Source organism: Delphinapterus leucas, chromosome 6, assembly GCF_059928025.1.
Source record: "Delphinapterus leucas isolate spDelLeu-1000000601 "Yukka" chromosome 6, BTC_Dleu_Yukka2, whole genome shotgun sequence".
NCBI classification, from domain to species: domain Eukaryota; kingdom Metazoa; phylum Chordata; class Mammalia; order Artiodactyla; family Monodontidae; genus Delphinapterus; species Delphinapterus leucas.
In genome coordinates this window covers 97,108,754-97,121,462 of record NC_143134.1, presented here as the reverse complement: position 1 = coordinate 97,121,462, position 12,709 = coordinate 97,108,754, and the positions used below count along the sequence as shown (strand labels likewise).

General features: G+C 45.4%; 1 protein-coding gene across 10 annotated transcripts in view; it reads left to right on the top strand.

Moving 5' to 3' along the window:
• Positions 1 to 12,709, top strand: part of ABCA1 (ATP binding cassette subfamily A member 1) — a 183,375-nt gene that overhangs the window by 116,406 nt on the left and 54,260 nt on the right. For all 10 annotated transcript variants that reach the window (XM_089913478.1, XM_089913479.1, XM_089913480.1 and 7 more), the window contains 2 exons: positions 6,940 to 7,032; positions 12,360 to 12,600. In XM_089913478.1, coding sequence (XP_089769604.1) covers positions 6,940 to 7,032; positions 12,360 to 12,600 — 334 coding nt within the window. The remainder of the gene's footprint in view (positions 1 to 6,939; positions 7,033 to 12,359; positions 12,601 to 12,709) is intronic.

Below are 12,709 nucleotides of genomic sequence, written 5' to 3'. Positions count from 1 at the left end.
GCACTTGAGAAGAAAGTGTATTCTGTTGTTTTTGGATGGAATGTCCTAAAAATATCAGTTAAGTCTATCTGGTCTCATGTGTCATTTAAAGCTTGTGTTTCCTTATTTATTTTCATTTTGGGTGATCTGTCCATTGGTGAAAGTGGGGTGTTAAAGTCTCCGACTATGATTGTGTTAGTGTTGATTTCCCCTTTTATGGCTGTTAGTATTTGCCTTATGTATTGAGGTGCTCCTATGTTGGATGCATAAATGTTTACAATTGTTATATCTTCTTCTTGGATTGATCCCTTGATCATTATGTAGTGTCCTTCTTTGTCTCTTGTAATAGTCTTTGTTTTAAAATCTATTTTGTCTGATTTGAGAATTGCTACTCCAGCTTTCTTTTGATTTCCATTTGCATGGAATATCTTTTTCCATCCCCTCACTTTCAGTCTGTATGTGTCCCTAGGTCTGAAGTGGGTCTCTTGTAGACAGCATATATATGGGTCTTGTTTTTGTATCCATTCAGCCAGACTTTGTCTTTTGCTTGGAACATTTAATCCATTTACATTTAAGGTAGGTGATTATCGATATGTATGTTCCTACTACCGTTTTCTTAATTGTTTTGCATTTGTTTTTGTAGGTCTTTTCCTTCCCTTGTGTTTCCTGCCTAGAGAAGTTCCTTTAGCATTTGTTGTAAAGCTGGTTTGGTGGTGCTGAATTCTTAGCTTTTGCTTGTCTGTAAAGGTTTTGATTTCTCCATCAAATCTGAATGAGATCCTTGCTGTGTAGAGTAATCTTGGTTGTAGGTTTTCCCCTTTCATCACTTTAAATACGTCCTGCCACTCCCTTCTGGCTTGCAGAGTTTCTGCTGAAAGATCAGCTGTTAATCTTATGGGGATTTCCTTATATGTTATTTGTTGCTTTTCCCTTGCTGTTTTTAATATTTTTTCTTTGTATTTAATTTTTGATAGTTTGATTAATATGTGTCTTGGCATGTTTCCTCTTGGATTTATCCTGTATGGGACTCTTTGTGCTTCCTGGGCTTGATTGACTGTTTCCTTTCCCACGTTAGGGAAGTTTTCAACTATCATCTCTTCAGATATTTTCTCAGACCCTTTTTTTTCTCTTCCTCTTCTGGGACTCCTATAATTCGAATGCTGGTGCATATAATGTTGTCCCAGAGGTCTCTGAGACTGTCCTCAATTCCTTTCATTCTTTATTCTGTTCTGTGGCAGTTATTTCCACTATTTTATCTTCCAGGTCACTTATCCATTCTCCTGTCTCAGTTATTCTACTATTGATTCCTTCTAGAGAATTTTTAAATTTCATTTATTGTGTTTTTTATCATTGTTTGTTTGCTCTTCAGTTCTTCTAGGTCCTTGTTAAACATTTCTTGTATTTTCTCCATTCTATTTCCAAGATTTTGGATCATATTTATTATCATTACTCTGAATTCTTTTTCAGGTAGACTGCCTATTTTCTCTTCATTTGTTTGGTCTGGTGGGTTTTTACCTTGCTCCTTCATCTGTTGTGTATTTCTCTGTCCTCTCATTTTGTTTAACTTACTGTGTTTGGGGTCTCTTTTTTGCAGGCTGCAGGTTCATAGTTCCTGTTATTTTTGGTGTCTGCCTCCAGTGGGTGAGGTTGGTTCAGTGGCTTGTGGAGGGGACTGGTGCCTGTGCTCTGGTGGGTGGTGCTGGATCTTGTCTTTCTGGTGGGCAGGGCCGCATTTGGTGGTGTGTTTTGGGGTGTCCGTGAACTTAGTATGACTTTAGGCAGCTTCTCTGCTAATGGGTGGAGTTGTGTTCCTGTCTTTCTAGTTGTTTGGCATGGGGCGTCTAGCACTGGAGTTTGCTGGCCATTGGATGGAGCTGGGTCTTAGTGTTAAGATGGAGATCTCTGGGAGAGCGCTCATCAATTGATATTACATGGAGCTGGGAGGTCTCTGTTCCAGTGTCCTGGACTCAGCCCTCCCACCTCAGAGGCTCAGGCCCGACACCCGGCTGGAGCACCAAGACCCTGCCAGCCACACGGCTAGGAAGAAAAGGAAGAAAAAAAAAAGAACAGCTAGAACCCCAAGCCAAATGGTAAAAGCAAAACTAAACAGAGAAAATCACACAAAGAAACATACACACTCACAAAAAGAGAAAAAAGGATAAAATAAAAAAATAATAAAAAAGATAAAAAATTTTTAAAAGTAAAAAAAAAGAAAAAGGAAGAGATCAAACCAATAAACAAATCCACTAATGATAACAAGCACTAAAAAGTAAACTAAGATAAACATAAAACCAAAAACCAATCAGACAGAGAAAGCAAACCCCAAGTCTACAGTTGCTCCCAAACTCCACTGCCTCTATTTTGGGAGCATTCATTGTCTTTTCAGGTATTACAGAGATGCAGGTTTATCAAGTTGATTGGGGGGATTTAATCCGCTGCTCCTGAGGCTGCACGGAGAAATTTCCCTTTCTCTTTTTTGTTCGCACAGCTCCTGGGGTTCAGCTTTGGTTTTGGCTCCGCCTCTGCGTGTAGGCCGCCCTCAGGCGTCTGTTCCCGCCCAGACAGGAGGGGGTTAAAGCAGTGTCTGATTAGGGCTCTCTTGCTCACTCAGGCCGGGGAGAGGGAGGGGTACGCTAGTCATAATTGGAATGGAGGGGGAGCCTGTGGCAGCAGAGGCCGGCGTGATGTTGCAGCAGCCTGAGGCGCGCCATGTGTTCTCCCGGGGAAGTTGTCCCTGGGTCACGGGATCCTGGCAGTGGTGTGCTGCACAGGCTCCTGGGGGGTGTGTGGGTAGTGACCTGCGCTTGCACACAGGATTCTGAGTGGCAGTGGCGGCAGCGTTAGCGGTTCATGCCCATCTCTGGGGTCTGAGCTGATAGCCGTGGCTTGTGCCTGTCTCTGGAGCTCGCTTAGGTGGTGCCCTGCCTTCTGTGGGCACGCGGAGCAGGAATCCCCTCTCCTCACACACCTGGAAACAATGCTGTGTTGCCTCTCCAGCAGGTCCAGACTTTTCCCCAGACTCCCTCCTGGCTATCTGTGGCACACTAGCCCCCTTCAGGCTGTCTTCACATAGCCAACCTCAGTCCTCTCCCTGGGGTCTGACCTCCAAAGCTTGAGCCTCAGCTCCCAGCCCCTACCCGCCCCAGGGGGTGAGCAAACCAAAAAATTACTATCTTATATGAGTAACTACTTGTCTCAGCAGCACTGGTTGAATAGCCCATCCTTTTCCCATTAATTTGTAATATTAAATCTGATTTACGTCAGTCTCCTCTCTGTATTTTATAGTGTCCAAGCACAAAAAAGCAAAATGAAGTCTTGAGCAAAATACCTGGATAATGTAAGATTTAAACTTGATGTTGAATTTGAATTGTGTGTGTTTTTAACCCTGTGATGTCAACCCACACCTATATGTGTAACTCCAATCAGCACTCCTTTGAAAATGGAAATTAGTTTGTACTGATTACAGGTTGCCAATACTTACGTTAATGAATTCTGAGCGTTTAATCTCAAACAATGATTAGTATAAAAAGGATCCAAAAAAATGGAATTGACTATTCTAGTTATGACTTATGGATGGGTTTAGTCAGTGTTTTTCTCTTTGAGACCAAAACCTGAATCAGTCAATTAAACAAACAAACCAAAGTTCAGTCTATTGACAACAAGTTCGTGTAGTAAGATACGGTATTGTGTGGAGTTTGAATATCTAAAGGTCTGAAATCCACAGTAAATGTAATGAGGTCTTTATGTTTATGTCCATGGTTAACTATATTCATGGGTGAGACAGCCATTGCAGTAAGGCCTGCTGTGTGTGTGGAGTTTTGCTGAATTGTGTAGCTTCTAAAACAAGAAGAATAAGCTTGCTCCAAAGTTAAGACACTTAAATGGAAAAACCCGAAGGAAAAATCATTACCCAATGAAGATTTAAATTCATTCAGATGGGGAAGACATATTCTCAAAACAACATGAACTGCTCATTGATTTGTCTCCTTCAGGGGAATGCTTGCTAGTGGGGACAACCGGCCAGTGTTGGGTCTGGGGGTTTAGAGAGCTAGCCTTTTGCACTTGGTGACTTGTGTAAACAATTGGTGTGACGTACCTGGCCGCAGACGCGTTTGGCACTATCTTGGATCCCACGCAAGGCCAGGTAAACTGATTGGCTTCTTGTCACTGCTTCACAATCTGAAGTAGACAGCATCGTGTGGACCAGATATAGAATGCACAAACAGCCACACTCGTGCAAAGAGTACTGTGAAAAAGAGGTGTGAATATTGTCCAGGTGCTGTGCCTCAGTGGTTCTCAAACTTCAGCGTGCAAAAAATTTCCTAAGGATTTGTGGGTCTTACGTCTAGCTTTTCACTCAGGTCTCGGGGGCTGGGCATCGGCACGCCTGACAAGCACCTGAGAGTTCCTGAAACCACACCGTGTTGGTGAAACCTGGTTATTCTCAATCCTCTGTCATGATTTAGGTTGTATTCAAGTGCAATTGGTTTTTAATTTAATATTTTCTTTTAATCAACTCATTTGTTTTGTATAAAGAAAAGGAAACTGAATTACTCCTATAAAAGTAAAATCGGTATCACTTACTGTACATAGAGGGTACACATGAATATACATTAAGATAAATGTGTGTGTATGTGTATATATATACATAATCATAGGCAATGATTTTGCTTTAGGTTCTTCCATTTAAATGTCAAGTTTGGGGAAAGTTTCTGTGTATATGGTATAAATATATACCAATATAAGTATATCTGTCATCCACTTAATATTATCTTTTGTTTCTCAGTTTGGCAAACACTAAGAAAAAGGGTTATAGGGGAGAGAGAAGCATTTGCCCCAGGCCGTCAGGAATTAAGGATGAGGATGTCTTGGTTTTGTGCTGAGGACCATTTATAATTTTAGAAATAGCACACTGGAGTGTGGCTGGTATTCTTGCCTTGAGCTGACAACTCTAGCTGTCTGCCCCGTGGAGAAGGGCACCTCGACAAGAGGAAAAGTTCACCCAGAGACAGACAGAAGGGAGGGTGCACGTCCCTTCAAGAACTGGGAAACCCTGTGTGCAGAGGACTAGCCCTTCTGTTTTGGTAGTAAACTTTGGAGGAAGGGAAGAGAAAGGCAAGGATGGAATTGTTTATAATTATAAGGACCTGTGGTGTGCCAGGCACTGTGCAGGGGCTTGCACATGGCCTCTGGTTTAATGTTTTGAAGGCGCTGTGACACGTGCACATTATCGTTTATTCTGCTGTGGAGTTGAGGAAGTGGAGGCATGGGGAGTTGAAGCCACTTGCCCAGGGTTCTGTAGTCACTCCAGGTCACCCTAGAGTGATACGAATCTTATTTCAATGCAGACTTGAAAAAGAAATGCATTAACTACCACATTTTAAGTTTTAAATGTTTACATTAATGTAATTTAGCATTTTTTGTTTTGCTGTGCAATCCTGAACATGTATCCTCTTGTGAGCCTCATGGTAAGCACAGAAACAGTTTTTACCTCCTATGTCTTCCAATTATGACCTCTCGTTATGTAAAAACTTTTCCTTATCAAGGTCTCTGTAAGTTCAACTTTTAGTGTGGTAGCCTTCAGGTGGTAATGTGAACCTGAAGAGAGAAAGAAAAAGCAAACAAAAAGCCCCCCACCTGTTTTCGCTCATAATTACTTCATGGAAGGAATGATCATTAACACAGCCTGCGAGTTGTGTCACAGAGACCTACCTGAGTGTAGCATTTCAAGGAAAGCATGGGCCCATCAGAGGACTGGGAGTGTGGGAAGGCTGGTCTCTGGGGAGTGAGCCATTCTAGAAGAGCTGATGAATCAGGCTGGATGAAATCTTCCAGAGAACCTTTAGACAGATTTTATCAGAAATGTACATTTGGCATTATGCTAGGATATTATGATGAGATCATGATACTAACTTAGCCTTCTGCATTTGGAGTTCTTTTTAAAGGGAAACATCCCAGGCTGCTGTTTCCCAGAGATAATGATGAGCTCCGTCTACTTTCAGCCATCTTCCATGCAGGCTGCCTTATGATTTCACAGCAATCTCTGATATATGACAATATCAAAATGGTTCAGCCTTCTCTAGATTTCTGAGGGTCTGATATTGAATAAAATGATGCCCGTAGAAGCAACAAGGAAAGATGGGTTTTCCCCTGGAGATTTTTTTCCCACTATTTCACAAATAGGAGTGATGAAACTGACCCTGTGTCTTTTTTTCTTTGGAAGCATGAAAACTCAGAAGCAGTTCTGGCCTCAGAGCCTGTGCATCATTGCTCTATTTCTTCTCTAGCTTAGGCTTTCTGCCCTAACCTAGCTTTTCCTTGGGCCTCAATTATTTGCTTAGATTTGCCATGCAGCTAGGCGGCATATTACGATTTGACTCAAACTAGACATAAAAACAAGTATTTTTAAATTATTTTAAATTAATTTTAATATATTAAAAAATAATATATTAAAAATAAGTAAATTTCCAGTGTTAGAAACAGTGCTGACTTGAGTGGAATGAAAGAGAATTCCTTCTTTCCATGCTTTTGGCAACTTTATACTGTCTTCGTTTTTTGTGAGCCATCACACACTTGTTTCTCAAGGCCATTCCCATGTTGTCTTTCTTGCAGAATCATAGACAGAGTCGGGAATTTATGGTCAACTTTGCCTTGGTCACACACACACACACACACACACACACACACACACACACACGAGATATTTTTATCTCTTGCATATCAACTAGTTTAAAATACCCTTTAAAAGCATCCATCAAAGAATTAGTAATTCTTATCTGAGATGAACAACCTGCAAACATACAGTTAGAATAATTTTAGTGTCTTATTTTGATTAGGAGTGGGTTTCTTGTGTTTTAAACTCAAGATTGTGAATAGTTTTAATTAACTTGTTTATTTTTAAATACAGATTTCAGGTTTACATTGAGTTTAGAAACAAATGATTTTTTTTTCTCATTGCAGACAGAACTAAACTCCACATCTCCCTTCCCCAGCAAGGAGCTGGCTGAAGCCACAAAAGCTTTGCTGGATAGTCTTGGGATTGTGGCTCAAGAGGTAAGTCATTTCTTTTTCAGCCCCAGAAGGCAGATCATCCACTATCACTTTTTTCCACCCTGAGTTTGGCTCAGAGGGTCTTTTTGATTTGAATATCATAGGAAATGTAAAATCAGCTTTATATCCGTGATCTTAAAATTACCTGATTTGATCTCCTTACTTTAGAGATGAAGAAACCAAGACTCATAGATGTCTCAAGGTTAATTAGCTAGGGGCTGAAGGCCTGATATCTAGCGTAGAACTTTCTCTAATTACTCTTGGCCCCTAGTTAATGACCCATTTGTAAAGAGGATGATTCCTCCTCATCTTCCGTGTACTGTATTTGTCTTACCAGCAACTTCTCCGTATTTATTTATTTTTTAAAATAAATTTATGTATTTATTTGTGGCTGAGTTGGGTCTTCGTTGCTGTGTGCAGGCTTTCTCTAGTTGCGGCGAGCGGGGGCTACTCTCCATTGCAGCGCGTGGGCTTCTCATTGCAGTGGCTTCTCTTGTTGCGGAGCACGGGCTCCCCATTGCGGTGGCTTCTCTTGTTGCGGAGCACAGACTCGGCATGCGGGCCTCAGCAATTGTGGTTTGCGGGCTCTAGAGCGCAGGCTCAGTAGTTGTGGCTCACGGGCTCAGTTGCTCTGTGGCATGTGGGATCTTCCCGGACCAGGGCTCAAACCTGTGTCCCCCGCATTGGCAGGCGGACTCTCAACCACTGCGCCATCAGGGAAGCCCATCCTTATTTCTTTTTCAGTAGCAAAGCAAGACAGTCTTTTTACCAAAACATTTGTTTGCTGTCTGAAGGGAAGAACATGGTACCCCTAATTCAGATCTTTCCCTTGTCAATATCTGGGCCCTGAGTTCAACTATGGGAATGTAGTCTCCTGATAAAAGTTGAGCTTACCTTTCAGGTCCACGTGTTTACAAGCGTATTAGAATAACCTTTGTCACAGGATCAGGGGGCCTAACTTACAAAAAGCAATTAGCCATTCCTCTGCCTCCCCGTCAGCATGTGCTCACCTTTCTGACACCCAGCCTTGTTTCACATTAGACTTGGAAAGGGGGAACCATTTGGAGCCAGGTGTGTAAAGAGCTAAGCTTGAGGGATGGTGGTCAGAAGCCATGCAGGCCTTAGTATTTAAGACACCGGGTAGGAATAATTCATGGTGAAATTCTCTCAGACTTGGTCCAGTCTTATTATGAGTTGCTTCTCTAAGTCATTTTTTGGGGTTTGTATCATTTTTCTCAAATATCAAAGCTCACTTTATGTCTCCTAAGAATAAAGGCTTGCATGGTCACTATGGGAAATGCAGAACGTTTGGAAAATAGAGAAAACACCAAGATTCAATGCTGTTGATTTATTAGTGTTTTGCTTTGGGGTCTGTTCTGTTTTTCAATTCTGCTCATGTGCGTCTGACTGGAGAGGCGTGGCTTTTGGGTCACTTTCAGGAGGAGAAGCCCTGTTCCAGGCTGCCATCTGTTCTTCCGGTTATGAACGCTGGTGACCGCTCTGTAGGTGGAGAAGCTGGGTCTCCCAGGGTTCTTCCAGGAGGCAGAATGAGAAATAGAGCCTGCCCTGCAAGTCATTTCTCCTGGGCCCCGTTAGCTGACACTGATATGCCCCGTACTGCTCTGCAGGTCCCTGCCAGCCTTAGGGAAAGCAAAGCAGGGACTCTAACATGGGAGGCTGCCTCTAAGCTCACGGTCTGGTTGCAGCTGTTTCCTCTTACGTCACTGGCCTGCCTTTTGTCTGGGTTAAAAAGAAAAATGGAAAGCATGTGATGCTCATGTGGTAGAACCTCTCCAACTGAACAATATACATTTTTCCTGGCAGCTGCTTCCTTGTGCCCTGCTTGTTCCCTGGTCCTGGACGGCAAGGGCCACCCGCTCCTCTCAATGGAACACTAAGTCAAGTCACTTTTGCCACGAGTGACTCATTATCTAACTTGCCGTTTCCCTGGGACAAATGGGAGGAGATAAATAAATAAGTGCACTTGTTGATCTGCTCCATGTTTGGAAAGAAAGTTGGTTGTTTGACCAAAGCACAGCCCTTAAAAAAGGGAAGCTAAGGGAAAAGGGAGCTAAGCTGCCCTGGTTCATGCAGTTTCACCCAATTTCCCTGTGTAATCCACATGACAGATGTGAGTGGGTCCTACTGTGCCCATTTTACCGGTGACACTGAGGCTCAGAAGAGCTAGACAACTTGCCCACAGTCACCTAGTAAGTTAATTGGCGAAACTGGGATTCGAACCCAGGACCGTTGGCCTCGAAAGCCCATGTTCTTGCTACTTAAGCCCACTTTTTGTCTGAACCCTGATGGTAACTGGAATAAATAAAATAATAGATAAATAAATAGATAATAATAAATAAATAAATAGAATAAAAAGGAGACTCTTCAAAGAAAGAAAATATGGATTAACAGGGCCGGCAGTTGGCTGGGAACGGGGACTTTTGGAGCCAGATGAGTGAGAGCGGACATGAGCATCACATCTCAGTGACGGGAAGGTGAGCCTGGGGAGGCAGGGCAGGAAACAGTGTCTCCGTTATCTGCCCAGCACCCACCAGGTGCCTGCCACAGCCGGGTGCTGGGGACTCAGCAGCGAGTGCACTAACTTCCCTGTTCTCGTGGGACTGACATGGGGCGAGAGACAGGAATAAACAGGTCTGTATATCATGTGACAGCAGGAATGCCTGCCATGAAGAAAAATAAAGCCGGGTAAGAGGCTGGAGGGTGATGAGGTGGTGTCTTAAAGGGGGCTGATTGGTGAAGTCCTCTCTGGTCAGGTGACATCTGAGCCTGAGGGGAATGACACTAGGGCCTCCACTCCAAGCAGGAGGAACCGTAAATCCAAAGACACTGATGTAAGGCATGATGAAGAGATGTATGTAAAGACCAGGGAGAAGCTGGGACGAAGTGAGAGAGTGGCATGGACATATATACACTACCAAACATAAAATAGATAGCTAGTGGGAAGCAGCCGCATAGCAACAGGGAGATCAGCTCGGTGATTTGTGACCACCTAGAGGGGTGGGATAGGGAGCGGGGGAGGGAGATGCAAGAGGGAAGAGATATGGGGATATATGTCTATGTATAGCCGATTCACTTTGTTATACAGCAGAAACTAACACACCATTGTAAAGCAATTATACTCCAATAAAGATGTTAAAAAAATAAAATAAAGATCAGGGAGGAGCCCAGCCATGGCCAGAGCAAAGAGAGCAAGTGAGAGGGGAGTCGGAGGTAAGGTCACAGCAGGAGGTGAGTGTGGTGCAGGGCTGCCAAGGCTGGGTCTACACTGAGTACGATGGGAGGCCAGTGGAGGGTCTGGAGCAGGGGCGCCTGGTGTGACCTAGAGGATGAGGGTCATTTATGGTTCGGCTGTTATGCTAGGAGACTGTGATGGGGGCGAGGGCAGGAGGAGGCCATCGCAGTGGATTGAGAAAGTGAGTCAGTGGTTCTTCACTCCACGGATGTCGATCAAACGCCACCTTCCGTGGGCTGGAGGATGAGCAGCCCCCTTCCCTGTGAGGGGGAGGGCTTCACGGAGGAGGTGTGGAGCGGGATTTGAGGTGCAGAAGAACGAGTAGGAGTTTGCCCCTGAGACAGGTTCTGGGAAGAGCCCAGAGCTTGGAATAACTCAGTCATTTATGGTGCTTCTGTCCAAAGATGTGCTGGCTTTAGGTGGGGAGCAATTTGTCCTTTTGATTGGGGGATGGTGGTGGTGAGAAAGAGAAGTGAGTGGCTTTTGCTGTCGTTTAAAAATCTCTAGGGGGCTTCCCTGGTGGCGCGGTGGTTGGGAATCCGCCTGCCGATGCAGGGGACACGGGTTCGTGCCCCGGTCCGGGAAGATCCCACATGCCGCGGAGCGTTTGGGCCCGTGAGCCATGGCCACTGAGCCCGTCCGGAGCCTGTACTCTGCAACGGGAGAGGCCACAACAGTGAGAGGGCCGCGTACCGCAAAAAACAGAAAAAACAAACAAACAAACAAATCTCTAGGGCTGTTGCACCCACTAAGGAAAGGAGAGGTGGTCTGACTACCTCTCCCCTCCCCGTCTGTATACTTCATACAGGTGATGAGAAGATAAAGTCAGGAAAAGCGGGCCGCCTAACTGTGTTCTCCCGGTGTTAGATGCTCCCTCTGGAGGAAGGAATCTTTGTGACCTCTGACCGCCTCTGGGGCTCCTGGTTCCCCTTGCAGGCAGAAGGCAAATGTGGGCTCTGTGGTGCCCAGGACCTTGTCACTCACCGGAGCCAGCAGGCTCTGTGAGATGGAAAACTGGGCCCGGGGGCAAGTGCAGGGTTCCGCAGCCACTCCCCTCTGCTCACCACGCCTCAGGCCTCCAGGCGGTGAGGACAAGCAGTGACATGTCAAGGAATGTAGGGATTTTTTAATGATTTATTGTGAAATGTGTGGAAATACAAAGTGCTCTATAAATATTGAATTATAAGAGCCACTGGGCCAAGAAGTCCGCACAGTGCTGGAGTACGTTGGTGTGTGAGACAAAGAGCTGGTCACGTGTGAGTCCCAGACTCAGACCCCCCGCTGCCTGGGGCATCTGGGTCTTCCGGCAGGGACTGTTCTGTGTTGGGCCCTCTCTGGGACGTCAAATATAGTGTGATTTTCTCCTCGCCACACTGTTTTAGCTTCATCATCTTGATGGGAAGTTGGGCCCTCAGAGAAGTGACTTTCTGAAAGCTGTGAGCTAATGAGAGACATAAGTGGGATTCAAACTCGGTCCCCCACCATGCGCTCTTTCTATTGCCCGACACTCAGCCAAGACGAGGATGGGGACTTCACACACAGCACCTCTTCTTCCCGGGGGCAGAGGGCCCCTCAGTTTCCACACTGAAGTTTGAGGTGTTTTAGAAATGAGGCAGTGACCGAGGGTGTGAGCGGTTCCTGACGTACGCCTATGAACACATAGTCATTCAAAGAAAGCATCCTCTTCTGTAAACTCAGTGATCATCCGAATGAGATAAAGCCCGTCACCAGGGGCTCCCCTAACTGCTAAGTGGTGCTTCTCAGTCTCTAATGTGTCTAGGAGTCACCTGGGCACCACGTGAAAATGCAGATTTGAACTGTAGATAGATAGACCAGAATCTGCACCTCAAACGGCCTCTCCGATGACGCCGATGCCCCTGGTGCCTGGACCACAGAGGAGTAGCAAGGCTCTGACAATCCCATCACAGAGCGATGCCCCTCTGAGAGGTGACATCAGACAAGACATGTTCTGGGCTGAGGCTGTGGCGAGGTCAAGACATTAACCTGTTCATTCCTATTCTGTGTCTTCAACCTGCCCCGCGCTTCCCTCTGCTTTTCCTCCTGATCTGTCCACCAGCTCTTCAGCATGAGGAGCTGGACTGACATGCGGCAGGAGGTGATGTTTCTGACCAATGCGAACAGCTCCAGCTCCCCCACCCAGATCTACCAGGCCGTGTCCCGCATCGTCTGCGGCCATCCCGAGGGTGGGGGCCTGAAGATAAAGTCCCTTAACTGGTATGAGGACAACAACTACAAAGCCCTCTTTGGAGGCAACGGCACTGAGGACGACGCTGGCACCTTCTATGACAATTCTACCAGTGAGTGTCCGTGCAGACCCAAGCCCTGGGCCCAGCCCACCTCGGTCCCAGGCTCAGCCCCGCGGCCCCTGTGGCACCTGCTTCTTCGTGCTTATCCTCACCCTACGTA